Raw genomic sequence first — 27,499 nt, forward strand, 5'->3', positions numbered from 1 at the left:
TTACCCAGTGTGGGGTGAAGTCCACCCGTGTTCTGCCCCCAGGGTTGAATGTGGGAAAGGCGGAGGACAGGAAGGAGTCTGCAAGTGGAATTCCTATTGCACTGTTTACAGGTCTGGTTTGGAGACTTAATTCCTAAGCACTCTTTGGCACTGGACCTCGTTGTCCTCTCAGGCCCTTCTGGTGAATTCTGGGTAAGCGCTTTCTGGTTGAGCCACATCCCTAGCTCCTCTTCAAACTGTCTGGGACTTCTTTGCTGGGCTTGTGATGATTTTCAGGAAAGATCGATTAAGGATTGAAGACCCTGGCAGCAGGTGGCCGATCCAGAGAGAAAACACCAAGCTTTTTCTGAGGAAAATATCGCTTTTTTAAAAGTGTGGAGGAGGGGGGTGGAGGACAATTGTGTGTGTAGGAGAGGGCATGGGGGAATGTTGGTCCCTTCCCACCACGGATCAAACACAGGCTATTACATTAATCTTGGTGCAGGCAAGCACCTTTACCCACTGAACTCACTGGCCCACAGTTGAGGCCGTTCTCCCACATGTACAGTGGCCCTACTGTGTGATGTGAGCCCTGTTCTGTGCCTTGAGAGAACACTGACACATCGTGCACTGCTTGTTTCTATATCAGGAAAGATGTTAAAGTCAGTAATCATGGGAAACTCATGGTTTGAACAAACATATGGAGAAACTTCATAGCCCAACTAAAAAAAGCTGTGTTATTACTGGGGGTGGGGCACGTCTACCACAGCGTGTGTGAGGTCAGAGGGCAACTTTATAGTTAGCTCTCCAATTTTTGCAAGGGATCCAACTTGGACTTTGAAAGTAGAACTTTTTAGACATGTGACTTAGCTGGAGGATGCAGGGCACAAAGGGTGGGCCTTGAACGTTACTAGCTGGCCCTGCTTGAGGTCTGCTCTCTGCTCTCTGGCCACGAAAGCTCCTGCAGTCTTGACCCAGCATGGCCATACTGCCTTTCCTGAATGATGGAGCACTCTTCGACTGTGACTAGCAACCATCCCTGGAGCTGCTTCTGTCAGATGCCCTGCACAGTGTGGAGAAAAGTACCTGCTATAGGGGCAGTCAGTCACACAGGTTGCTAGGGGTTTACAGCACACTAGGGACTATGGAATTTTCTGAGAAGTTCAGTGTAATCCACCCTCAAATTTGGAAATAAACACCAGCCACACCCACTGGTCACACTCTCAGTTACAGGATTCTTAAATTCCTCAAGCACTAGTGAACTGAGGGCTCCAGGCCTCTCAACTTCATAGGAGCAACAGAGAACTCCCAGGCCAGAGAAACGGCAGCTTCTCAGGCAGAGTCGTTGCTTGTCCCCTGGCAGCCCAAATCCTTACTTGTCCCATCAGCACCCAGCACGGCAGAACAGCTGCTGGGCACGGCCCCTGCTAAGAACAGCTCTGCTAGCCCAGAGCCCTGAGCCCTGAGAATGCTGGCTTTGCATCGCTGCAGGGAGATGAGGGTTCAGAGGCTTCTGAAGGGGTCTGAGGTCACATTGCAGCCTGCACAGGTCTCATGAGTCGGATGATGCTTCTGTGGTCGCTCTTGTCCTGTGAGGCATCCAGAACCAAACTGCACCCACGCTGGAGGAGCCCGCACATGGTAGACACATGCCAATGTGGGTTTGAGATGAGGTTTGACTTACAATAATGACTTTATTTTATTTTAACATATTTAATTACAGAACATAAAATAGCTGGGGGGTGGGCCCCAGCCTCGCCCCACCCTGAGGCTACCAGGAGGAGGCCTCCCTGATGACCCTCTTTTGGGGTCTTCCTATGGCAGGGTCCTATTGCTTTACCAGGGGAGGAGCCATGCAGGCGAGGGGGCAGGACCTCCTCTCGGCCCTACCCCTACCCAGGTTGGCCTTCCTCCAAATGCCCAGGCTGTGCCCTACCCCCAATTTCAACTCCTCCTTTCTCTGACCAGGAGCCTGTCGTCTGCTGCCCCACGCTGCCCCCACCCCCTCTGCAACCTAAAGGGGAATAAATACAAACTTTACAAAGTAAAAGGGGGTCCAACGCTGCCCTGGGGCGGGGCAGCAGGCCGAAGGCGGGGCCCTCCAGCTGTGCAGGCCCTGGTTACTGCTGTAGACTGCCTCACATCATTCCTAGCTGCAGCAGCGTGTTGGCGTATGCCATGGGCTTGACGTTGGGGTGAGGCTGCAGCAGGGGCAGAAGGAGAGGCACGGTCAGATGACTTCCCCACACACAGCACCCGCCCGGGCAGTGCCTGTCCCAGGTCACTCACCACTGCTGTGAATTGGTGGAACTGGGGCCGCAGGTCGGAGCCCTGGAGGTGGATGTAGGAGGCTTTGTTTCCCATCTGGTCACTGTAGGGACAGGAGCAGAGGGGCTTGTGTGGTCGGGGCTGGAGATTATGACAAGGTGAGAAACAGAGGGAGGGAGATAGGAAGGGGCTGCAGAAGATCAGAGAAGAGGGAAGACATGCTTGCCATGGAGAGATGGTGGTGCCAAAGAAACCACATTGAAGGGCTGGAAGAAACTCATGGGAAGAAGAGGCAGCGGGAGAGCCTGGAGACCTGATCTCCTACTACCCTAGCACTAGAGGTTTAGTATAGGGACAGAGTGATATGGCACCATCAGGCCACAGCCTATCCAGGAACAGAAGCCCAGGGAGCCCTGAGTCTTGGTTTCCTCTACAGATACTGAGAGGAGAGAGAAGACTAGGATGAAAAGACCTACACCTGGGGCTGGGGATCAGCGGAGGGCGCACAGTTGTTCATTATACTACCAGGTATCCACTCTTAGCTGTCCTTCCTATCCTTAAGTTCCCACACCATGAAAGTTAAAGCCAAAACCGACCACTGTGGCTCATGCCTGCGATCCCACTACCAGGGGGCCCAAGGCAACAAACATGCTGTTAGTTTGACACCAGACAGCAGTTAAGACCCTGTCTCAAAAGCCGTACATAATCCACACGGAATAAATCCTGTGGCTTGGGCAAAGAGTGAGGGGTAGACGCACCAATAATTGGGGGCAGAGAAGACGGTGACACAGCGGCCACCATGGGCCACCTCGTAGCCCTCAGCTTTGACTTCATGGCTGCGGATGATGTAGTCCAGTTGATTCTCCTCCAGGAAGGCCTTGGTGACATCGGGCCCAAACTGACAACTCACACCACGCTTGCTGACGGAGCGCCCATTCTGGTAGGAGCAAGGGAACAGGAGACCCTGGGTGAATGAGGGCCTGGCTCCACCCCATCTCAGTTCAAACCCACAGCCAGACCCCTGCTCACCTGTGGCTGGGGATCTGACCACAGCAGGTCACACATGGGACCTAGGGGAGAGGGGAGAGGGAAGATATCAGAGATCTACCTGTCTCCTAAGCTTCATCAGACAGGTGCCTACCCCACAGTACAGCTCAGTGGTAAGGGTAGTGGGGTCTCACAGTTGAGCTGAGCCCAGTTTCCCTGTGCTCTCATTCGATCCGTTATACGCCTGCTGCTGAATGGAACTTTCACCACTGATTTAGAGCAGGCCTGTTCTTGTCCAAAGCCTCCTGTGGCTCCCCACTGCCCCAGCACAAACCCATGCTTCTACCAACATCTGTAACTCTCAGGATGTGGCCTTGGGCCTTTATGTCTAGCAGGAAAAGGGCCAGCTCTAGTCACCCCACCCTATAAGGGTCTGCTGCCCCCCTGTATTGGACACGATACTGCCTGTCTAGTGTCAGCTCAAATGTCACCACTCCACAGAGTTCACCATCATCATCCATGTCCTCAGTGACACACAGTCTCTGGGACTTGAACAGATGCCTTAATTCCTCACTCTGGGGTGAGGGACGTCAAGGAATGACAGGTGTGTCAAAGACTCTGATGTTCCCCAGCCAACGCAGTCCCACACAGCCAGGCTGCAGATGGGAAAGCCACAGAAGGTCTGTGTGGGTCCAGGCACTCTTGCCTATGCCTGGGCCCACTCACCTGAGTCTGGGGGCTGCCGATTCCGCTCAATCTTCCGGATGTCATCCAGAGTGACACCATCTTCGCTGAATAGGCCTCCATGCATGATCTAGGGAAGCATGTGCCTCTGTGAGGGAAGGAGTCCCTCTCATCCCCTCCCCCACACCAGCATGATCTAGGGGAAGCATGTGCCTCTGTGAGGGAAGGAGCCCCCTCTCACCCCCTCCCCCACACCAGCATGTTGCCTGCATGGTGTGAGAGGCCCTGAGACTCCTCACCAGCACTTTGCCATTGATACACTGTGCCAGCGGAAGCCACTCGAACACCTCGCTGAAGAGCTCATACATTTGGGCTGTGTACTTGGCCTTCACCTCGCCCTCGAAGCCATAGATCTGGTTCATGTTGTCCGTCTCGTGGTTGCCTGGCCATAATGGAGGACCAGGAGAGGACCTTCAGCCTCCAGTCTATTTATCATTTACCCACCTGGTAATCTCAGGTACAGACCCGGGGACAAGATGGCATAGCCCAGTGATGGCTAGCTGGCACTGAACCTTGCAAATGAGTGCCCAGCTCGCTACTCAGCCGGACCTTTGTGCTAGATTAGTGTCCCTAGGGGGCTGGTCACACTGCTGTGTGTGAACTAGAAAAAGGCAGCTTTCGTCCTTGAACCTTTTGTCTGGCACCTACCAGCAAAGGGCGCAGTGAATGCCCACCGAGCTGCCTACACCAAGTGCTGCTGTACCTCTTGTGGTGCTGCTGGGGCAGTACACAACCTGTTCAACTTCACATGGTGGCCCCGTGTACAAGACAAGCTTGCCGAATTTGCCAAGTGCATGCTATACTACCCTAGGCTCTACAGATGAAGACAGAAGCCCAGGGGAAAGTGAAACCCTCCTTACCTCGAAGTAGATGAAAATGATCTGGATACAGGAGCTTGAAGCCAAAGAGGGTGAGGATCACTTCAACGGAGAAGGAACCACGGTCCACAAAGTCGCCGTTAAATATCTTTTTTTTTTGTTAAGGAAACTGTGGTTCAGGTGGCAGATGGGCCAGGAGGGCAGTCAGTCCTGTCCCCTTAGCTCCAAGGCTCCTGGACTTCCAAAAGGGGCACACCTCTGGCCTGCCTTTGAACTGAAGCTCCCCAGGATGCACCAAGGACCCAACCTCACCTGTCCTGGGGAAGCCAAAGGTAGAGCTGAGGCAGCCAGCTGTTCCCCGAGGCAGGGCTGTCATCAAACTACAGGGGACAGGTCCTACCTCCCAAAAGCACACGGCCCAGGAGCCTACACAGAGGCTGAGCATCAGGAAACTATCCCCTGTCAGACATGAGAGGAGAGGTAAGTGCTGCCTGTGTGGCACCTTGTGGCAGGTGAGAGAAGTGGGGCCTGAACCTACAGGGGACTGTGGTATCAGTAAGATGAGGTTCCTATGTTCTTCCCTGGTGGGGCCCACATGGGGTAGCATAGAGGATACATAGGGGTTGGTCTCTGAGGGTAAACCGTTGAGCTCAAATATGTTGAGGAGGTCATAAAACTGGCCATGGGTGTCCCCACACACTGTAATCTTCTCTGTCTGAAAGAAAAGAGGCCACCGGAGAGGGAGGGGCCCAGAGAGAGATGTGGGGAGGGGGCAGAGGGGAATGAGGGGTGAGAGGTCACAACAGACCAAGAAAATCCATGCAAGACACAAAGGTAAGGGACACAGCAACGAGGAAGGCAGACAAGTAGGAGGGGTGTCAGGTACAGAGAGTAGGGAAGGATGCACAGGTGGGTTTCTGAGTCTGGAGCTGGGGGACCTCCCGACTGCTTGCCCTGCCTTGATCACCCCTCCACCCTGCACCCATAGTCCAAGGCGCACCTCTTTCAGCGTTGTCTCCACCAGCGTGCTCAGCTTGCAGAGGACTTCCTTCACCTGCACTAGGATCTGGAAGACGGGGCAGGCTGTAAGCATGGCTGCCCGGGGGCAGGAGTACAACAAAGCCTCAGCTGTCCAGGAGCTACTGAGAAGGCCTGGACTACTGGGTGCTACCCAGGGACAGGAAGAGAGGTAGCCATCAAGCCGTGATCTGATCTGGCCTAAGTGTCATTTAAATACCATGATCGGGGGCTTAAGACATGGCTCAGCAGCATTGGCTGCTCTTTCAGAAGACCAGGGTTTGATTTTCAGCACCCACATGGTACCTTACAACCTTCTACATCTTCAGTCCCAAAGGACCCAGTACCCCTTTCTGGCCTCACGGGTACTGCATACATTCAGTGTACACATATACACACAGGCAAACAATCTAAACACCACCATCACTTCACAAGGGTTTTGGTTCATCTTTTAAAATTCGCCAGCATTAGGAAACAAAATCATGAGTTCACAGTACAGGAAACCTTATAGAAGGAACCAGCCTAGAGCCAAGGAGATGGCTTAGTGGGTAAGAGCACTTGCTTGGCAAGGAGCCGAGTTAAAATCCCCAGCACTTTTGTGAGGGGCCTGCAGTTCCAGCATTGAGGGCGCAGAAAGAAGGCAGCTCCTCAGAGCTTGTGGGCCAGCCAGCAGAGATGAAGTGCTGAGCTTCCAGTGGAGTAAGATCCTGTCGTCTGCCCTCCTGTGGCATCTGCAGGTGCATCCAGGAGTGGATGCACACACATATAAAGAGTTAACCTGCACACATGTAAAGGCCATGGTCATAAAGGTGGGTTTTTCTAACGGCAGAGAAGGGTGGAGAACCTTCAGTCCTGCGGTGGGTATTGGCATTCTGAGAATCTGCTAAAGTGAGTGTGTTCGGACACACCTGTAATTCTGGCAGCTTACAGCCAGTCTAGACTGTTTTGTTCTTTTGGTTTTTCAGACAGGGTCTCACAATGTATCTCTGGCTGGTCTAGACTTCCCTATGGAGATGAGAATGGCCTTGAACTCAGAGTTGCATCTGTCTCTCCTTCCCAAAGGCTAGGATCAAAGGTGTGTGCACACCACCATGCCCTGCACAGCCTGGGATGTATAGCAAGACCTTGTCTCAAGAACCCCCTCAATCACCTTAAACATATTTTGGGGGACTTCAGGAGAAATGAAAATACCAGGACATCTGTTGGTACAACTTGCTCACACTGAACATAACCTTGAGAAAAGTCAAGTGTGTTTATCTGTGTTTTAGGTTTTATGGAAAGCCTTTGGGTTCATAAAGCCATTTGATTCTTGATTGTTCCTGGAAAAGCAAGGAATGGAGTCCCCACACCTGTGAAAACTATGTGGCTAGATTTTTGTTTTTGTTTTTTTAAGATTTTTTTATTTTATGTTCATGAGTACACTGTTGCTGTCTTCAGATACACCAGAAGAGGGCATCGGATCCCATTACAGATGGTTGTGAGCCACCATGTGGTTGCTGGGATTTGAACTCAGGACCTTTGGAAGAGCAGTCAGTGCTCTTAACCACTGAGCCATCTCTCCAGCCCAAGTATGTGGGCTGTTAACTGCTCACCTTCCAACATCCTTGTAGGTTTAATCATTAAGAAAAATAAAACTTGGGGAGAAGATAAGTGTCATAAACCCAGGGGCAGCTATTCTGGTCAGGCAAGGACACCGCAAAGGATGGAAATAAGCCAAACAGCCAACATCACACTCACAAAGAAAACCAACAAATCCACCCAGGAGCCCCAGTACAAAAATCCTGAAAGACTCACACCACCGACCTCCATGGGGTAGTGTGGCTTGGGCTGCTCAGGTTGGTGGCAGGAAAAATGGCTCCTGTTAGGGCTAAGCACCAGGGGAAGGCAGTGACCACTGGCAGGCTGTGACCTCATTACAGGAGAGGCAACACATGTGGCTAGCTCTGTCACAGAAATGACTTCTCTTATCTGAGACCTGTCCTGACCATGCACGTCCTCTTACTCCTGTCCCCAACTTAAGCCAGCCAAGCCCTTCAAGAATTCCTCTCTCCCATGCCTTCCCAAGATCTCACTTCTGAGGCTGGTCGGTCTTCTAAACTCAGCCCGACACCCCCAAGTGCTGTGTTATTAGATGAGGACAGTGTAGCCCTCAGCATGTGCCCAGCACACTGCCCTGTCCTAGGACGGCTGGCAGTGGCAGGTGCATTCCCGAGTCCTAGGCGTGTGTGGCACAGGAGGGTGTGTTACCTGGTAGGCGCACTTCCGGTGCAGTTTCTTCTGATCCTTGTACCACTGCATGAGGTCTTTCATGAAGGTGATTGTCACTTTGCCATCCTCAAGCTTGGGCCCACTGTATTCATCTTCAATGGCTGGTGTATGACAAGGAGATTAGTTAGGGGCTTCAGCCGTGGAGGGGCAGGAAGGGGACCTGGCCCCCAGGGATGGGGTAAGAGATTGGGCAATCAAGTTTCCCATGTACTGTGGTGCTCCTGATCTTAGCATCAGCCCACAACTCTGCAATCCCTGGACTCTGGCCAGTTCTAAGCAGTGGCTTCCTGCTTTGGCAACTGTCCTTTGGGGAGATGTTTCCCCTCCCTTTGCCCCACATTCTAAACTCAATTAGCAGAGGCTAAGGGGTGACTGCTAAATAATCTGTTCAGATTCAGAGCCAGAGCACCTGTTAACCTTTGGGTGACATTGGAATGTGAGCCACTCTTCTTCCCTAGTTCTGTGCATCGGCACACACAGCACGGGGAGCATTAGGCTACACTGCAGTCACAAGCCCATCCAAAGAACGGTGGGCACCATGGCTCCAGAGGGTCAAGGCCCACTGTGAAGATACTCAGGCCAGAAGAAAGATGACGGCACACACCCTGAATGATGAAGACCCCTTCCTACATGTAGCATCCTCTCCTAGATAAAACCCCTTGTGAACCAAGTTCCCTGAGTGGGTGTGTCCGGGAGGCAGACAGACAGACATGCGCTAGCTCCTGCCACATTCTTAGGAGGCAGGTCTTCAAATACAGCTGGTTCCTCCATCAACTCCTGGCTCCCAGGTCCTGGCTCCTCAGTGTTAAGCAATGGCTAATGGTTTAACCCAATGTCTATGCCTACATAAAGAAGTCTCTGTAAAGACTCTGAGGCAGAGGCAGGCAGGACTCTGAGAGCTCCTAGAGTCTAGGACCTAGACAGTAGAACCCATGGAGGCTCCAATGTCCCTGTGCCTTCCCTCTGCAGCTTTTCATCTGTAGACTGTGTAACAGACTGGTAAGGACCCTTGCGGGTTCTGAATCACTCAACAAACTAATGAAACCTGAACGGCAGATTGTAGGAGCCCTGATTCATACCCAGTGGGTCAGAGGCATGATCAAAACCGATGTGGAATTTGAACACTCGTCACTGTGGAGATGGCAGGTTCTGCACTAGCACCACGGCACATACACACATTTACTCACACAACATGACAATCAATGAATATTTTTCAAAGGGGGGGGGTGGCGGAGGCTTGGGCTATGTCTCAGTCTGTCTGATCTGAATCAGAACAATATGCAGATGGTAGCACTGCAGACTGGAGGGCTGGTTATGGTGGGAGACATCTGGATACAGTCTTGGTGACCAGGAGTCTGTGCTGGCTGCTGAGAGGGATGGGGAAAACCAAAGCTCTGCACTAGTGTTCCAAGTGGGATTTGCTAGGATGGCTGTAGCTCACAGAAATGTGATAGGGGAAGGAAGGAACAAGGTTAAGACAAGAAAATAAGGGCTATGACTTCTGGGTAGCCACATGATCACCCACTATACAGGGCTATAGCTGTGCCGTGTTCTCACTAAAGGCACCAGCTCTACATTCTATAAGAAAATGTGAACCGCTCAATCTCTTGGCTGAAGTGTCCTAAAATGGCTACAACTGCAGCAGAAAGAGTGTAGGGACTGATGCTGGCCCAAGACCAACTTTTTAGCCTCCAATAGCAGTCACGGGAAAGTCACACAGGGACAACAGCACCTCCAGGACCTCTGGTCACCAAAAGTGAAAGAAAGGACCAGAGGGAAGACCAAAAACACTTCTAAGAGCAGAGGGCCTGTTGTTAAAGGTCTGTTTGTTTGTGGGAGACTTACTGTAGTGTTCTAAAGGCTTTGACTCAGAATGGTGCAGAGCAGAGGGACACACTGGGCAGTGCAATGGTTAGTGTTAGTTACTGTCAACTAGGCAGAGTCCAGAATCATCCAGGAGAGGGGCAGCTAGGCATGTCTGTAGCAGGATTATCTCAATTAACTGAGGTGGGGAGAACTGCCCACTGTGGGTGGCACCATTCCCTGGCTGGAACCCTAGACTGTGTTAAGAAAAAGGAGTGGAGCAACAGTGGATGCATACATTCATCTCTTTCTGCTTCCTTCCTATTGTGGAGGCAATATGGTCAATGTTTTAAGCTGCTGTCGCCCTGGCTTCCCTGCCATGAACTGTACTTTTAAACTATGTGCCAATACCCTTTTCACTGTATTTTACCATAGCAACAAGAAAAGAAAGCAAGACAGACTTCTACGGCATACTGCAGGTGGCTGCACACACCTCAGACATGCCAGGGTTACTACCCAGAAATGGCTTACCTGGCTGACTGACTACGAGCTACTGTACTGTCTGCTCACTTTACGGGGGTGCCTGCCTCTTCCATCAGTCTGGAAGAACACCCCAGAGGAGTAGCTGCTCTGTTTCCTGTGCAAACCATGTGAGGCTGCAGACCCTCTCTGCTCCATGGAGCTTAACTGTTACAAAACCAAAGTCAACTCAGAAGCTCTGCTAGATTTGTGGTCCCCACTTCCTCTTATAGGTCTGAGAGATCCATTAAAAACACCAAGCAAATGAGCAAGAAGAAGGAAGAGTTCATCCCAGGAAGGGAGCCGTACTTAGGGTTATTAAGAAAGTAAGACGAGGTGTGCTGGTGCGTGAGCGCACCACTAAAACTTGGAAAGCAGAGGCAGGAGGATCTTGAGTCTGAGGGCTTCTTGAGCTTTACACAGAGAAAAGATGAATAAAGAAAATGAAGAGAAGAACTGGCAAGATAGCTCAGTAGGAAGACAAAGGATCCCCAGGACCCACATAGTGGAAGGAGAGAAGAAGTGGAGAGATCGAGACTTCCACCCACAAGCCATGGTGTGTGCCCTCATCATGCACTCAGGAACACCCCACACTTATCCCACCCCACATACATGTACAAACAGAGCCAAGAGGAAAAGGGGTTTAAACACAACATGCCATCATAGCTGGGGTCGGACAAGGGAGCCCCTGCCAAAGCCCAACATTAAGGGAGTCCACAAAAATTTGCTATATTTATCCCTGTTTGGAAATGTCTGACATTTCTAAGTGATTATGGTGAGAAATCTGGTCAGACATTGCTTGGAGCAGCAGACATACTAATAATACCGAGTAAATAAGAATTGAGAATTTAGAAATAGACCCCACCCCACTCCTGAGATTACAGCAGTAGATCAAAGGGTTAGAGGGGATAGAGAAATTCCCAAAACCTCTCCATGTGCACTGTGGTGCCTAAATATAAGGTTGGAGTTGCAGAGATGGCTCAGCAGTTAAGAGCACTTGCTGTTCGTGCAGAGGCTCCAGGCTCAATTCAAAGCATCCACACAGTAACTCAAGTACCTGTAACTCTAAGCCCAGAGGATCAATACCCTCCTCTGGCCTCTGAGGGCACTAGGCCCATAAGTGATGTGTGTGTGTGTGTGTGTGTGTGTGTGTGTGTGTATGTGTGTGTGTATACACACACATACACACACAATATATATATACATATACACACACACAGAGGCAAAGTATCTTTACACGTTAAAATAAAATTAATAAAAGCCTTCAAAAACAGGCAGGACTGCGAGTTGGAGGGTGAGCAGGTATCTTAATAGTTCATAGGGGCTGATGTATGTGAACACGTGACAGACACACCCCGTCCACCTCGCTGTATTACGGGAGGTACATTGCACCGCAGTAAGCTGTGGGGTCAGTCTCCTTTCGGGCAGGACCAGTGAACATGTAAACTGAACCTGAGCATGCTGCCCAGGCCATGTGGGCCCACGTCATCTGTCGCAGGGACAGAGGGCGGGCCTGGGCACATTTCTGTGCTGCAGTCCTGGGCACAGACTTGACTGGGGCTTATAGCATTTCAATGTGGGCTTTCTCTACCTTGCTGTGGGACACTGACTGAAGCTCCCCCTGTGCTGAAGGGCACAACATGAGACTCCATAATGTCTAGATGAGTCACTCGAAGGATAGTGCTCTTAAGCATCTCACATGGTACCTGGGAAAGCAATGAGGAACCCTCACAGAAGCAGGGGACCTCTCTTCAAGGCTGACTCTAAGAAGTTGGATATTGACTGACATTGGACAGTGGCCTCTCGTGAGAACAGGGGAAGATCTCTGCTAAGCAGTACAGCAAATTGGATGGTGTCGAGGCCCATGTCTACGCCTGTGCCAACATAGTCAGGAAGGAGAGCAATGCAAACTGGCCTGGTAAAGGGGTGTGTGCTTGGAGCATAGACCTGGGGAGGTTGGAGGAGCTCACTAAAGCAGGGATGGTGAATGACCATTGGTAGTTTCTAGGGATCCCTGGTACAAACGCCAGAAAGCCCAGGCTGCAGGAAATGAATGAACATGGGAGCTGCAGCACAGCAGAGGGAGCCAAGTCTAGATATTGTCTCCTCAGGTACAGCCTAACTGCTGGTAGCTATGGGATAGTCTTGTGGGTGAACTCCCTAAAGAGCTGGTGAGTCAGGGTGATGGTGGTGGCCTCAGGGGACTACAAATGGGTTGTGACAAGATTCAACACTGACACTGTGGCAGGGAAACATGCTCCTCAGTCAGTTCACCACAGAGGAAAGAGGACAAGCATCCAAAGGACTGGCTGGCTAAATGAGGGGAGATGTCAGGCACGGTGACTCAGCTCTGTAAGCCCAGCACTTGGAAAGCTGAGGCAGGAGGACCATCATGAGTTTGAGGCCAGCCTAGACTAGATCCTTTATGTCTCTGTCCTGATACACAGAAACCCTGGACTTGCACACCTGAGAAAATCTAAGGATCCACCTGCCATCTGGAAGATGGGGTAGACACAGCTCTTGTTAGGAGAGAAAGATGCCACAGCGATCCCACTACTGTTTCTTCTTCCCCATCTTAGTTCCCCTTCTCCCCTTCTAACTGTGAAGTGTTGTCACAGATTACTGGAACCTGGGGAAGTCTTAAGCATAGCACTATAAACATTATACTCGAATTCTTCAGGACCTGACGGGGGCAGCTGATGTCCACAGCTCATCAGGCAAAAACAAGCGCGAGAGTGAATAAAAAGGCCACCTCATCCATAAGACATGGTGGGGAAATAGAACCAACACGTTTGGCACCACGCACCCTGAGTCTAACCAGAAGGGAATGGGCCAGGACAAGGCACCTGTTAGAATGTGACAAAGGAAAAATCCTGACACCCTGAGTTTAGTCATAAGTCACCCTGTTATGATTAAGATTGGGGGGAGGGGGACTGTTATGGAGGGGGAGGACTGGGATGTAGAGAGAGGACTGGGATGTAGAGAGAGGACTGGCATGGAGGGAGAGGGCCAAGGAAGACAGCAGTTGTAGGTGACACCTACATTCTCAGATGCCCTCTGAGACCTTGTCTTTACCAACCAAGTGTAGCAGGGATAAGCGTGTAGGGGTATAGAGTCAGGCCTACTCACTCATGCTTTCGATGTCCAGAGAGTCCACGACAGAGCGTCTGTGCTCGTCGCCTGCAATGGCCCTCTCAAAGGCCTTCTGCTTCACAATCTTGCTGCACTCCTGGTACTTCATCTTGGCATCCTTGTCATTAGGCTTCACCTTCACCACCTGGACGGGAAGAGGGAGGGAGGGAGGGAGGGAGGGAACAGGTGTCACTCTCTGGACAGCCAGCCACCTATCCCAGAGGAGCCACCAGGGGCACTGTGATGTCGTTGGCCTATACCCCCCTGGGCTGAGTCAGACCACCCAGGGGCTACCACATCTAGCAGGGCAACCCTGGGCCTGTGTCACCCACGACTCAGTTTTTACATCCCCACCAAGCATAGAAGAGCTGCCCCACAGGGTGGCTTTAGAGACAGGGCTTCAGCTCAAGCAGGTGCTCTTACTAAACACCTCTGGCCCTGTTACAGCCAACCAGGTGTCCAGCTGAACACACAGGTCTCAGGTTCCCAGTGCAGCTGGTGGGTGAGGCCAGAGTCTTAGAACAGCCTGGATTCTTTGCACCTTAGTGTCCCGGTCTGTGAAGTGGAGTCTGTGGAAGGACTTAGGACTTGGCATATAAGAGGGACTCTGTAGGTGGCAGTCAGCAGCTTGCTTTCCCTGGGGCTTTTTGGGAGACTGGGGCTCTAATTTTCCTGTTTCCTCTGGTAATGGGGATAGAAGATACAGCTCAAGTCCCAGCTTAGCCAGTGATGATGGGGCTGCCTGGATTATCTCAGCTGGTCTCAGTTTCTCCTCTAGGAAGGGACACTGGCAGCAGTCGCCCTGGAGAGCTGGAAGAGTAAATCAGGGAATACTTTTAAAATATCCAATGGTCAGCTGTGGGCCACAGTAATTAAAGGAGCCCTGCCTGCTTCCCACAAGCCCAAATGAATCCCAAGAGCTCAGAAGACAGAGCTGAGCCTGGTGGTGCATGTCTGCAATGTCAGCACTTGGGAGATGGAAGCAGGACTGGGAACCCCAGGCTAGTCTGGGCTATGGAGTGGGACCCTGGGCAGCAGGCTTCCCTGCACCTCTGCTTGGTTACCATAACTGTAACTGGACCTGCCTGATGTTCTGTTGTTTAACAGATTCCTCTGAGATTGAAACATTTCATCCTACAGGGAAGGTATTTAAGCAGAGAGGTGAACAACTCAAAATAGCTTTCAGGAAGGCCCTGAAACTGACTGGATTCACTAAGCCTTTCCCTGCCAGAGAAAACAATGAAGACTGCAAAGAATAGCCAAGCTACAGAGAAGACAAGACCAAACCAGCTGCCTAGAAGAAACAGAGACTAGTTGAGGTGCCTGGAAGATGTTTAGACCAACTGAGTCACTAGGAGAGGATAGTCGCCAACATGCTGAGCTGCCTGTATGCTGTGCAGTGTACTCTAGGCTCCCACTTTGTGAGCTGTCACCCGTGTTAGAGTGGGCTTTGGTGATATGACTTGACTTTGAGTCATTTCTGCTCCTATACACGTAACCCCTTACCTATACTCCTGTAAGTAACCCCAATAAAACCCAGTGCTTTACCATGTTGACTCTGGTGGTATCTGAATTTTGGTCTGTTGTGAGTTCCCTATATGACATGTGTGTTGCACCCCTGCCCCTTTGTCATTCATCTGCTGACCTACACAGCCACCCTTAGATTGGGTTCCCCACAGCTTCCATGCTGTTAGACAGAGGACTCCTAGGGCTGGTCCTCAGAATGGTGCCCTCCCCCCAAAGCTAGGTGACTGAGTGAGTCAGAGCCTGGGCAAAGACAACCGCTACTCCCTGCAGGTGCTTGGCCAGCAGCAGGCTAGGCAAGCCTAGCTGGGCCACCTGCCAGGCAGCTCTACTGGGGTGTGGGTGTGGAATCAAGCTTGAGGGCTGCCAGCTTTAGGCAGCCCCTGGAGCCCTTCCCAGGGAGAGGCAGGGAGGCCAGGCTCTCTGCTTCCCAGGATAAAGTCCACATGGCTCCAGGTCTGGCCCTCAAGGCCCGCCCTATCTTTTTCTGTAGCCTGGTACTGCCTCTCACAGGTCCCCAGGATGCCAGCTCTCCTGTAGCTGAGGCCTTTTGGTCATGCTGCCTTTGCCCACACATTTCACTTTTAAATCTAAGCTCCTTTCTGCTCCTCTCCCCCAGGAAGCCCAAGGCCAGGGACAGAGCTGGGTCCTCAGCAGAGAATGCCTCCTTAAGGAAGAATGGGGAGCCAGCAATTCCTAGGAGATGGATGTGTCTCCAGGTAGACTGCAAACGAAGGAGAAAGATGGAGCAGGGAGCTGCCACCATGGTGAGTGACCCCTACTCCCTGGAACCTCTGTGCAGTTCTAGGGGGTGGCCAGCAGAATCCCTATTAGACAAAGTGGTAAAGTTATTAACCAAAAGCCAGGGCTCTGTGCACTCCTGGATTAATGCCAGCACTCAAGTGGGGCAGCTTCCCTCCTGCCACCTCCCCTCCTGTGGCCTCTCACCCCTAGGACAGAGCTAAAAGCTCTCCATTTGGGTTCCAGGATACATGTCCTGATCACTTAGGAACCCCAGTTTCTAGAAAGTAGGGAGCAGTGCTAGCACCATAGAAGGTTGGTTGGTCTGAGACTTTACTGCTGGGTCCGCCCTCCACCCAGCTGTGTCAAGCAAGCACTCAATTCTAAGGCCTGCTATGCCAGTGTTGATGAGTGCTAGGTCTGACTGACAGGAAGATGGCCTTATCAAGCTCCTCTCCTGGGGAAGGGTATTTGTTTTACACTACCGGGCTCTTCAGAGGCCTATTGCATCAGAACTTAGTGCCAGTGCCAGACGTTTTCTCTCTCTTTTGAGACAGGGTCTCACAATGTAGCCTAGGCAGGCTTGGAACTCATAGTGATTTGCTAGCCTATAACTTCTGTCTCATAAGTTCTGAGAGTAAAGACATTCACCACCACACCTGGCCCACAGACATGTTTTAAAAAGTGTCATCTGAAGCCAGGTGCAGTAATATGTGTCCAATATCCCTGTGATTCTGGAAGCCCAGAGAATGGCTTGAACCTAGGAGTTCAAGGCCAGCCTGGGTAACATAGTTAGTGAGGCTCTCAAAAAACAAAACAAAGGAGCCAGAGAGATGGCTCAGCAGGTAAGAGCACTCACTGCTCTTCCACAGGTCCTGAGTTCAATTCCCAGCAACCACATGGTGGCTCACAACCATCTGTAATGGGATCTGACGCCCTCCTCTGGTGTGTCTGAAGACAGCTAGTGTACTCATGTTAAAAAATAAAAGAACAAGCCATAAACAATATACTCTATGTGGACTGCATTTGTGGCAGTGTTCTGTGATATCTACATGGTTCACGCAGACACTTGACTGGGTGAAACTAGGATCTGGGCACATGATCTACCACACTTTTGAAGAAATGAGATGCTTTTAAAAACTGGTATCTTCAGGGACAGAAGGTATAGCTCTGTGGCACATGCTTAATATTTGGGAGGTAAATAGGATTAGATGAGGTTGTGAGATTAGGTCCCCTTGATAGGATTAGGGGCTTTACAAAAACACAAAGAACAGAAAGGAGTGTGGCTGGGTGGTAAGCCTCTGCCTAGAATCCCCCAGTGAGGGGCTGGGGGCATGGCTCAGTGGTAGAGCCTCTGCCTAGAATCCCCCAGTGAGGGGCTGGGGCGTGGGTCAACTATAAAATGCTTGCACAGCTCCAAGTTTTATCCTTAGGATTGAAAGAAAAAATACAACAAATGGCACTGGCAGCTGTCAGGGTTCACGGGTCATCATTACTATCTACTATAAGCCCTGGAACATGTGCTTGGGAACTTGGACTCACTGGGATTGCAGAGGCCATTCAAGGCATGCACCCTCCATCATGACACTCGCAGCAGACCCAGGCACTTCCATTATCATGGCTCTGTTGGCAACAAGAACTGTGTTCCTGCCCCCTGGGAGCAATCCAGATCACCAGAACACTTCAGTCATTCAGGCTTCATTGGGTGCCAAACAAAGCGGCCCCATTTATCAGAACTGGTATAAGGACTAACATAGGGCATTATGGCTCACCTGTAGGGCATAGACATATACTAAGGCCGGGCCCAAAGGGGCCAACATACCCTTTCTCTAGTAAGTGAATCTACCAGGACATACGCAGCGCCCACAGGATAAACCAGGAGTGATACCATCAGTGCTACCTGCCTAGGGGCCAGGACAGTGCCAGGAACTTACGTGACACAGATGGCATGGTTAGGAGCCTGACTCGGAACAGATACCACCTCCTGGGGTTCCTGTGAGACAGCAGGAGAGTGACCTATCTCACCTCTGAACCTCAGTTTCCTCACTGTAAATCAGGGATCAGAGTGGCCCCTGCTGTGCAGGGGACCCTGGAGATAAAATGACAGAACGGAAGTTGCTAGCATGTGAGTGTTCAGCTAAAGACCAAGTACGACTGTCCCTATTTTGTCTGTATCACTCTGTCAGGGGTGTCACAATGCATGCCTAAGAACACAAAGGTAAAGTGTATCATAAACCAAACAAAACCCACAGGACCCTCAGGCAGGGTGGAGAGTACAGGATGACCCCCCTGGTCTTGCCTGGGTTTGCATGGCTGACCTGTGGTCCAAGCGCATAGGAAAGAACACAAGGAATCCCAACGGAGATGTGACCCAGGAAGCGGTGAGCCTACGTGCAAGGCGTAAGTGTGTGCAGGGGTGTATCATGGCCCCGTGGTAAGGAAGACTGGCTACTACTAAGAGTCCAAGGCATGGCCCTAAATAGTAAAGCAAATAAGAGACATGCCCAGGTCCTTGTGCCTTTGCAATGTTCTGGCACCAGCATAAACTAGGGGCCAGAGGCCCACTTCACCATGCCTTGGCTTTGGAGGAAATCTGGCAGACATAGCTGATGCAGATAGAGTGAAAAGCAGGCCCTCTCCAAATGCACCCACACACTTAACCCTCACAATGACACTTCAAGGCAGGCCTATGTGTTCCCTCGTTTGCAGGAGAGTGTTTGCCTGAGGTGTTTGGAGACACACATATACCCAGGTCTGAGCTGAGCTGGTCACAAACGTAGACATCCAGAACTTGGAGCTGGTGCCTGAACACTCTGCCTATGGTTGTACACCTGACTCTAGCCCATAGGAAGAAACATGCTGGTGGCAGTGGACAGCATCTATGCTCATGCAGGCACACCTGGTACACACGGCGTTTTATAAAATAAGCCGTCTTTCCTCCTGCTGAAGATGGAGTGCTGGGCACAGACAGTTCAACTTTGGAGCTGGGTCCTTCCAGGTGACCTTGCAGGAAGTGTGCCCTTTCTACACAGAAGATACATTCCTCACGCACAATGCTCACAGCAGTGTTGAGCCCCCTGCCCCCCATGTGCAAACAGACGAGGAAAACAAGGCTGAAACAGACAGGAGATAGAGGCATGGGCGCGTTTGCCCTCACCAAGGCCACACACCATTCCTGACCAAAGGCCAGGGCCGGAGCATGTCCTCCATGAACTCCAGCTTTTTCCTGGAGGATGTCTTGGGCTGGGAGCTGCCATAGTCCAGCCTCTCAGGCTTATGCTGGGCTTTCACAGGGCTGATAATTTAGGTGCTGGGTATGGCTCAACCTCAAGCAGATTCTGCAAAGGGCTCTGGACTTTGCTCACCACTGACCCACAAAGACTGGAGTCCAGCTCAGATGCTGTGTGTCTGCCATCTCCCAGCCTCACAGAGAAAGCAGTGAGATGTCAACCTCTGGAGCACTTTTAAAAGAACCTATTTCCTTACCCAAAGGAAAGAAGTTTCTTCCAGCCCAGAGTGGCAGAAACCCTGCACCAGAGCCATAGCTGCCCAGGAGGTGGCCACTGCTCGTCACCATAGTCCAGATTAGGACAAGAGCAGGAAAAGGCTTTGTTGCCCCTGTCCCTTTGTCAGTCAGTTCCTTCGTCCCTTCCCTCTTCTGCCCTTTGCTAAGCCTTCATTTGGTTTGCTCCTCGGACAGGCTGAGTGACCAGCTCTCTCCTGCTGCAGACATGACTCCTCAGCTCTCTTGGGGCCCTGTGCACATGACAGAAAGGTCCACAGTGAAAGGCTATGCACACAGAGTACGCAATGATCCACTCTGCACCCAGAGTCCCCTGAGCAGACAGCTAACTGTCTGGAGGAGGAGAGATGCAGTCAACGGCCACACTGGCTCCAATCCCAGCACTGACGAGTTGGAGCCTCAGCCTCCTCACCTGCATGAGAGGGGCAATCTCATCCCCCTCTCTGGGTGGCCATAGTGACTCAGCCAGTCTCTATGAGGGAGCACAGAGCACACCTGTCCCAAGTGGATGCTCTGGTAGTCAGTTCCTACTAGTCATCAAGGTTGTCACCACAGCACATCGCCTGTAGATAGTGGGGGATGAGGAGCTATTCTCTGGATCCCTTCTCATCTCCACAGGGGAGCATGTCCCCGGGGCCTGCCTCTCTACAATGTATTGCCCTGTTCTATATTCTTGGAAGCACTACTGTGCACTATAGTCATTTTCCTGGCCTACTCAGTGACATGGGACTCCCACCTGCCCCAGAATCTCAAGCTCTCAATGCTCTGTGCAGTCTCTGCGAATAACTGCTATTGTCACTAAACACCATCACTAATAACAGCCAAAGCAGTCACAAGGCTGAGCTATTACCGACCACAGACTATGTGCCCATGCTGCTCCAAGCATGTACACAGCAGAAACTCTCCTACAGCCACCACCCAAGGCTGGGCCGGTTCTCAACATACAAAGGTAGACAAGATGGCCCTGGTATACACAGAGACACAGACCAGCTCCTCCCCACCTCTGGTGTCATCCCTCCACATCCACCTGGCTAGGGTGCCGGGAGCTGGCCCATGCCCAAGGCCCGGCTCACCGTCTCGTAGTCACGCAGGGCAGCCCGGAACTTGCCCAGTGCCATGTTGCTAGCCGCCCGGCGGTAGTAACCTTTGATGTACTTCTTGTCAAGCTCGATAGCCCGTGTGGCATCGCCCAGTGCATAGCCATAGCACTCGGTGCGCAGGTAGGCCAGGCTGCGGTTGCCATAGTAGATGGCATTGCTGGGGTTCAACTCGATGGCCTGACTGTAGAACTTGATAGCGTTCTCGTAGTCCTTGGCTGTGGAGGAGGAGAAGAGGCATGAAGCTCTACTATAGGCAGGAATCCACCCTAGGCTGGGATCCTTCTTAGAGATGGGGAGACTGGGATTCAGCATGGAAATCCATCCCAGATGTCTGACCACAGCCCAGGCCTTACAGCTCACATCAATCTCCAGCACTTGAATCAATTCTACAGCCCAGCCCAGCCCAGCCCAGCCCAGTCCAGCCCAGTCCAGCAAGGTTCAAGCTTTCTCAAAGTCTCCCCATGAGCAGAGGGATGTGCCAGGAGTGCTAGGGCTGTGATCTGAGCCAGGCAAGCTGAGACTGCCCCAGCCTGTGGCTGTCCAGATGTTGAAGGAAGGCAGACAAGTCTAGAGGGGGAAGTTCCTTAGGCTACAGAGAAGAGGTACAGCAGCTTCAGAGGACCAAGACCTGCTGGTGTGGGAGCCAGGATACTACAGCAGGCCTAGGCATTGGGGCTCTAAGTGTGGAGGGGCAAGGGTAACTTCCACCAAGGGCAAAAGGTCAGGCTTTATGGGAACCATGCCACAGCTGGGCCTTGAGCTCTCCATCAACTTGTGGGATCCTCCTGTCTCCTCACCATAATACCATCTGGTGCTCACCTGACAGAAGCCAGAGGGCTAGTTCAAGGTCAGAGTCCCAGTCTGTACTGGCAGAGGTAGGTCTGACCCCTCCTCCCAAGGATTCAGTAAACAAACAACAGAACCAAGGCCTGAGGTGCCTCTGAGACCTGCCCAGGCCAGAGGACCAAGTGCCAGGGCCACACAGCACCCTAGGACATATGTGCCTTCAAGCAACATGAGGGAGAAAGCCATCTTAACTCATCTCCAGATGAGGGGGGGTTCAAGTTCAGAAGGAAGGCCTGTGCTTGATGTCAAGTGGCAGGCAGAAATGGCAGTGCCCCCAATCCCCACCACTGTGTGCCCTGGTGGGAGCCTGGCACAGTGCAGCCTTAGGTTCTGGGAAAGCAGCCTGGCCCCACCTCTTTTAGACTGGGTAGACTTGGGGGACCCAAACACCCTCTCAGCCTGAGGGGGTGGTGCTCTTGCCCTAGCCCCACTTTACTGCTCTGTAGAACACTCACAGTGACCTTCACAGTCTGCTTGCTGAACCCACACACTGTACAAGAGGGTCTGCCTCCCTTCTCCGAGCTTCTGCCTTGTCTGTGTACAAAGACCTGCCCTCCAGGGACTGCTGGTCTTTCCAGTAGCCAGATCTGACCCCAGATAACAGTGACAAAGTACTCAGGGCTCAGATAGCCCAGAGGCCTGAGTCAAGCCCTGGGGCAGAAATGTGAGCTTGAAGCACTAGGCTTCATGACTGGAGAAGGAAGGAAGTGGCCAAGGGAGGATAGAGGAAGGGAGAATGAAGAAAGGGGAGTGTAAGATACTGGGACTAGAGGTGGCCCAGCTAGTCCTAGAGGTGCAGCTCAGCAGTCCTTCCTTCATCACAGGGCACAGATCCCCCCTCAGGAAGCCCTAGTTGACCTTCCCAGCTTCCCTACCCTAGCTCAGCCACTCTGGTGGTCTCCCAGACCTGTGAACCTTGCGATGTCAGGACCTAGAAGCCACCAAAGACAGGCAGAGCAGCTCAGAAGAACCCTCCCTGGAATGTCAGTGCTTCTGAGGGATTCGTTGTTCTGGCTGAGCTCCAGAGGCTACTAGTTAGTAGTCCAACCAGTGAGGTGAAGACTTCAACACAAGTGGAGGATATGCAGCAGGCACTTAAGTGCAGGTGGAGAGTCTCTCCCTGGAGTCTCAGGCCCTCAGGCCACATGTCTGCACCTGAGAACTAGGATGGGCTCAGCCGGAGGGAAGGAGAGTACTGAGTCAGTACTGAGGACTGAGGACTGAGTACTGAGAACAGGAGGCCTCCACCATGAAGGCATCTAGCAGCTGTCACACTCCAGCCTGGGGTCATCCTTCAGCTGCAGTAGTATCACCCTCTGGGTACAACGGGGTTCCACTTTGTATCTGTATTCAGAGACTCCTGAATCATGATATAGTACTCCCCTTACCCTCAACCCTCAGACCATGAAGACCCTTGGGTGAGCACAGCCTTATTCCTCAGGGAGGAGAAAGCAGAGGCTTGCTTCCCTTGGACTCTGACTGAGCTGGGGACTAGGTTCTGTCCTTACAGTAGGGCAGATAGAGGAGCCCTCTATGTTTGAGGGTGGGGGTCTTCTGAGTCCCTGAGATCCCCCTTTCCTTCACAGGCTATCTTCCCCACTGAGACCAGATGAATCTAACAGGGAGAGCTGAGCTGAACACGTGGGGAGGAAGGGGATATCCGCTTCTGCTCACACACTCTGACCCTGGGCAAGAAGTTTCACTCTGAGTTGGCTTCCTCTATAAACCAAAGTGGCTGCTCCCTGCCACCCCCAATGCCCCAGGCGTGGTTCAGCTCAGGAGTACCTGGCCACCACAGGGGTGCAATAAAAGCCAGCTGCAATTATTCTTTTTATTGGTATCCTTATAGTCTGAGCCTGGGGTTCTGTGCTTGCCACTGCCTGCCCACAGTAGTGGGAGGCCTGCATCCGGAAGGGTGCTCCTTCAAGCCAGCTCCAGGCCAGGCCCCTCTGGCGGCCTGCCCAGTCCTAGGTTCCTGAGAGCCTGACTCTTAGGACCTGGAAGGTAGGTAGGGGTGGGGGTGAAGGGTCCCTCCTGATAGCTAACTCCATCCCCCACTTGTCCTCAGCAGCAGTAGCCCAGTTTTTGGTTGATCTTTTCAGGACCCAATGAAAGATGGCCGTGCCTTCCAACCAATACATAGCTGGGCCTGGTCAACTGGTGCTGGCAGCCTCCAACCTTCCAAACCCTGCAAGCTGGGCTTACTGTCCCGATAGTATCTCTCACACCCATTAACTTCCCTCCCTTCTAGCAGCCCCACCCTGCCCTAAGCTCTGCCCTCCCCTGCAGAGTCCTATTCTGCTGTAGCCTGTATCTTGGCCTCCCAGCTTCCTGCCCTGTCTTTTAGAAGGCATGAATCTGGACCAGCTTTAGTTCTCCAGGGCCTCAACTGATAGCTCAAGTCTCCTCCGGAGCCTGCCATTACCTTCTGTCTGTAGTTCCATCCTAACCCTCCTAACTACCTCGAACTCCTGCCCCACTCACCTTGGGCCTTAGCCACGTGCTCCCCTCCCCATCTCCAGGCAGCCAGCCTGGTGGAAGGCTCCACCTCCTCACTGCCTTCCCTGGTCCTCTCTCCAATCCAGCCTTTGGATCCAATCTCTGAACAGCAGGGAGGACCAGTATCTGTACCCAGAGTAACTGGACCACTCTCTGGAAACCCTCCACAGCTCCTTGCCGGCTTCAGGATGACACCTATGAACCCACTTGACCCTCTGAGGCTCTAACTCTGGCCTCCCCTCTCTCCTTGCTATGTCACCCCCATCCTCCTCAGCCCCCCCGAAAGCTGGGTTAACGGACATGCATCACTACATCTGGGCTTATCCCCATGGAGGTCCCACCTTTCCCTAGGACTCTAAATCCTTCTCACCCTCCCCCACCAGATCTGTTACAGCTGGGCCTGTTTCTCTTTTGGGCCATATCTGAAAAAGCATCCCTAGGGACCCCCACCTACTCCCTCTGGCCATCTGCCCCGATTCTCCATTCCCCTTCAGAACTGAGACACTTGTGCCTGTTGGTCTCCAACTCCTCCCTTGCATTCGCCAGCCAGGGTCTTCTGGGCTAGCAGCTTCTTTATCGTCCACAACTATCCTCAACATCATCACCATATTCATCTGGGAGCAAAACCTCTGACGGACAATGCCTGGGGCTAGGTGACCAGGCATATGGCTTTCTTTCTGGAAGAGCCTTGCTCTCTTAGCCTTGGCACCTTTCCTGGTTTCTCAGTCACTTCTCCTCAGCAGCCCCCTTTCCACTGTAAACATGAAAACTCCATTCTAGGTTCTCTCTGGATCCCACTCTTGGGTGACTTCATCCATTCCCAGGGCGCCTCCAACCAAAGGCTGGATACACCCAAAATTTTCTCCAGCCCAGACTGGCCTACCTACCTACTCAATGTCCTTTTTGGGACAGCCGAGGAAACACAAAACTAGTCTTCAGAATGACTTCACAGATTTTGCACGCTCTGGCCCCTTTGCCAATCTTACCTTGTATCAGTCTTCCCCTCATACCCCCAGTTTGCTCAAGCTCCAACTAAGCCAGTTTGTTTTCATTCATTCTCCACCCCGGGGTACACAAGATCCATGGTAAAAGCAAGCTCGTGTAAAACTCCTTCCCAATTCTCCTTAAACCCACGTTTAAAACTCCTTCCCAATTCTCCTTAAAAAGCCTTTCTCCAGGCACTCCAGACCTCACCACCTAAAGCACATTCTAAGCTGTATTCCCTACTTTGTCACCTTGAGCCAAAGTGATCATCACAAGTTAGCAATTATTGGTTCTGCTTAAATCCGAGTCATGCGTTTCATTCATTGCTACAGCCTCAGAGCCAAGCACAGGCCGTGGCACATGACTCTTATTTAATACAAGTGTACTGAAAGAATGAATGAATGGAGACATGTCCTCCCACATCGCACTCTTATCCCAAGATCACCCTATTCGTTCCTGCTCCACCTCTACACCCTACTCCTTTCCTTGGATCACCCCAAATCGCCTTCCAATATAATTATCTACTTCCATCCCCATAATTCACTTCTCTGTTTGGGCCTTCTCTCCTCAGTTGGTCATATTCCCCTCAGGCCTCCCCGCTCGGCAGCGCCATCACTGCCCTAAACACATGTCACTATTTGGTAGCGCCCTCTTCAGGTCTGACCACCATTTAGCATCTCTGTCCAGGTCTCTCACATTTGGTAGCACTCACATGTCGGCCCCCTGCTTGTCCCCTATCCTTTAGCAGCGCCTGCCTCAGTATCCCCAGTGAGTAGCTTCTGCTCGGTACTCCACTTCTCAGTAGCTCTCCCCCCGTCTGCCGTCCATCCTTGGCCTTCTCCTCGCGCCGGGCTACTCAGTAGTGCCTGCCCGGCGCCCAGGCTGCCGCTCCGCGTTGCCATGGTTCCCCGCGGGGCCTGGCACCCCCACGGCCTGGGCCGCTGTCCACCCTCCCTTACCCCGGTCCGGGCCGGACGCACCTTTGAAGTAGTCGTTGGCCTGTGTCTTGAGCTCCTCTGCCCGCTTCAGAGTGCCTTCGGCCGGGGGTTCGTCCCGGGGGGGCTCAGCACACTCAGTCCGCTCGCCCTCCGCCATCGCCATGCCGCAAAGCGACCCCCACCCTGGCAACGGCCACTCGCGGCACCAGGCCGAACCGTCGCGAAGGAGTGCCGAGTGACCGCCGCCGCTGCCGCACAAGTGTCGTAAAGCGCGGGCCCCAAAGGCACTCCTGACGCGCCTGCGCGGCGGCCCCCCCACTCCCTCCACCCTCCACAGAGCGCCCGGAGGACAAGGTGACCAGAGGGTATCCAGACGGCACTCGTAGAAGTAGCCAATCAGAAAGGAGAGAGAGAGGGCCATGGGGGTGGGGGCAGGTCCGGAGGGCGCCTGTTTCCAAAGTTTGCGAGGCTGCAAAAAAGTTTCTTGGGTCTTGGAGATCCAGGCTTCATTTAGGGTTGGTGATTGGGTTGTGATGCCTCCGGCGGGTGGGGCTGCTTTCAAGTCAGCACCCTGCCCAACCGGGAGCTTGCTTTGGAGCTGGGTGCTGCCATTTACTCGTGTGACCTTGAACAAGTCTATCTCCTGTCACCCCAGTGACCCTTCTGGAAAATGGGTAGTTTCTCAAGCAAACAAAATAAAACTTGAATGTTTTAAGTCAAAGCTCTTTATGAATTATTAACAGGGCATCCCAATCTTCAAGCCTTGAGCACGTATCAGTTGTATCGTGTTCCGAGACCAGCAGCATCTTTATTATTTTATTTTTTATTTTGAGACAGGGTTTCATTATGCAGCCCTGGCTAGCCTGGAACTCCCTATATTGACCCGGCTGGCCTTGAACTCAGCAACCCAAACTGCCTTTGCCTCCCAAATGTTGGGATTTAAAGCTTTGCACCATCTTATGAAGTCCTAGGAAAATCTTTTAGAGGGTCATGGATGTAGCTCAGTTGATAGAGTACTTGTCTAGCATGCTCCAGGCTTGAGTCCCATCCCCAGCACCATATAAACCAGACTGAAAGATGCACCTCTGTCATTTGAATGATTGATAGGTGGAGGCAAAAGGATCAGAATTTCAAGTTCAAGGCCAGACTGGGATACTTGAGACCCTGTTACAAACACAAACAACCACACCAAGGGGATCTCTTAAGTGAGGCTCCTGTTGCTGGCTGCATTTCTTGGCCTGGATCGCAGCTTCAGCCTCCTCTGATGCTTGCTTCATCCTCCCTCCTCCACTTTACCTTCCATATGGCAGTTAGAGACATCTTGCTAGAACACTGTAAGACTGGCACCCGCCCCAACCTTCCATGGCTCCCCAACTCCCTTAGGAGAAAACCCAAACTCTTTCTGAGAAGCCATGGCTAGTCTAGCCTCCAGTAACATCTTCAGATCCCACTATGTATCTTCCTATTCTAGAGTCTTTAAGTCTTCTGGATAGACGCTAACACCAAGTGCTTTAAGGCTGTGTATCAGCCTCACTCCTCCTCCACCCCTCAGCACAACCAGCAATCACTCTGGAAATAGATGTTGGTGTCCATGTCTGTCTTACGTGTGTCCACAGGAATCAGCATACTCCCAAAAAGTCTCACCAGAATCTGAATCTGAATTCCAGGCACAGTTCCTATTTGACTACACCTGTCAGTGCCAGTGGGACCATGTAGGAAGTGAATTTTCTTTTGATTTTTTTTTTTTGAGGCAGTATCTGCTCTAATAAATTTGAATCCAGCTTGGATTGTTCCTGAAGCTACATGACC

The 27,499-nt window shown here is 52.1% G+C and overlaps 1 protein-coding gene across 1 annotated transcript; it reads right to left on the reverse strand.

Moving 5' to 3' along the window:
- Nucleotides 1-1,656: 1,656 nt before the first annotated feature.
- Ppp5c (protein phosphatase 5, catalytic subunit) lies at nt 1,657-25,865 on the reverse strand. The gene is given in 13 exon segments (NM_031729.1): nt 1,657-2,180; nt 2,269-2,350; nt 3,006-3,184; nt 3,277-3,317; nt 3,961-4,048; nt 4,218-4,360; nt 4,839-4,944; nt 5,413-5,511; nt 5,797-5,862; nt 8,061-8,182; nt 13,533-13,680; nt 20,397-20,638; nt 25,733-25,865. Coding segments are annotated over 13 exon segments (1,500 nt in total). The 5' UTR covers nt 25,854-25,865; the 3' UTR covers nt 1,657-2,117.
- Nucleotides 25,866-27,499: the final 1,634 nt, after the last annotated feature.

This window comes from Rattus norvegicus, chromosome 1 (genome assembly GCF_036323735.1).
Source record: "Rattus norvegicus strain BN/NHsdMcwi chromosome 1, GRCr8, whole genome shotgun sequence".
NCBI lineage: Eukaryota > Metazoa > Chordata > Mammalia > Rodentia > Muridae > Rattus > Rattus norvegicus.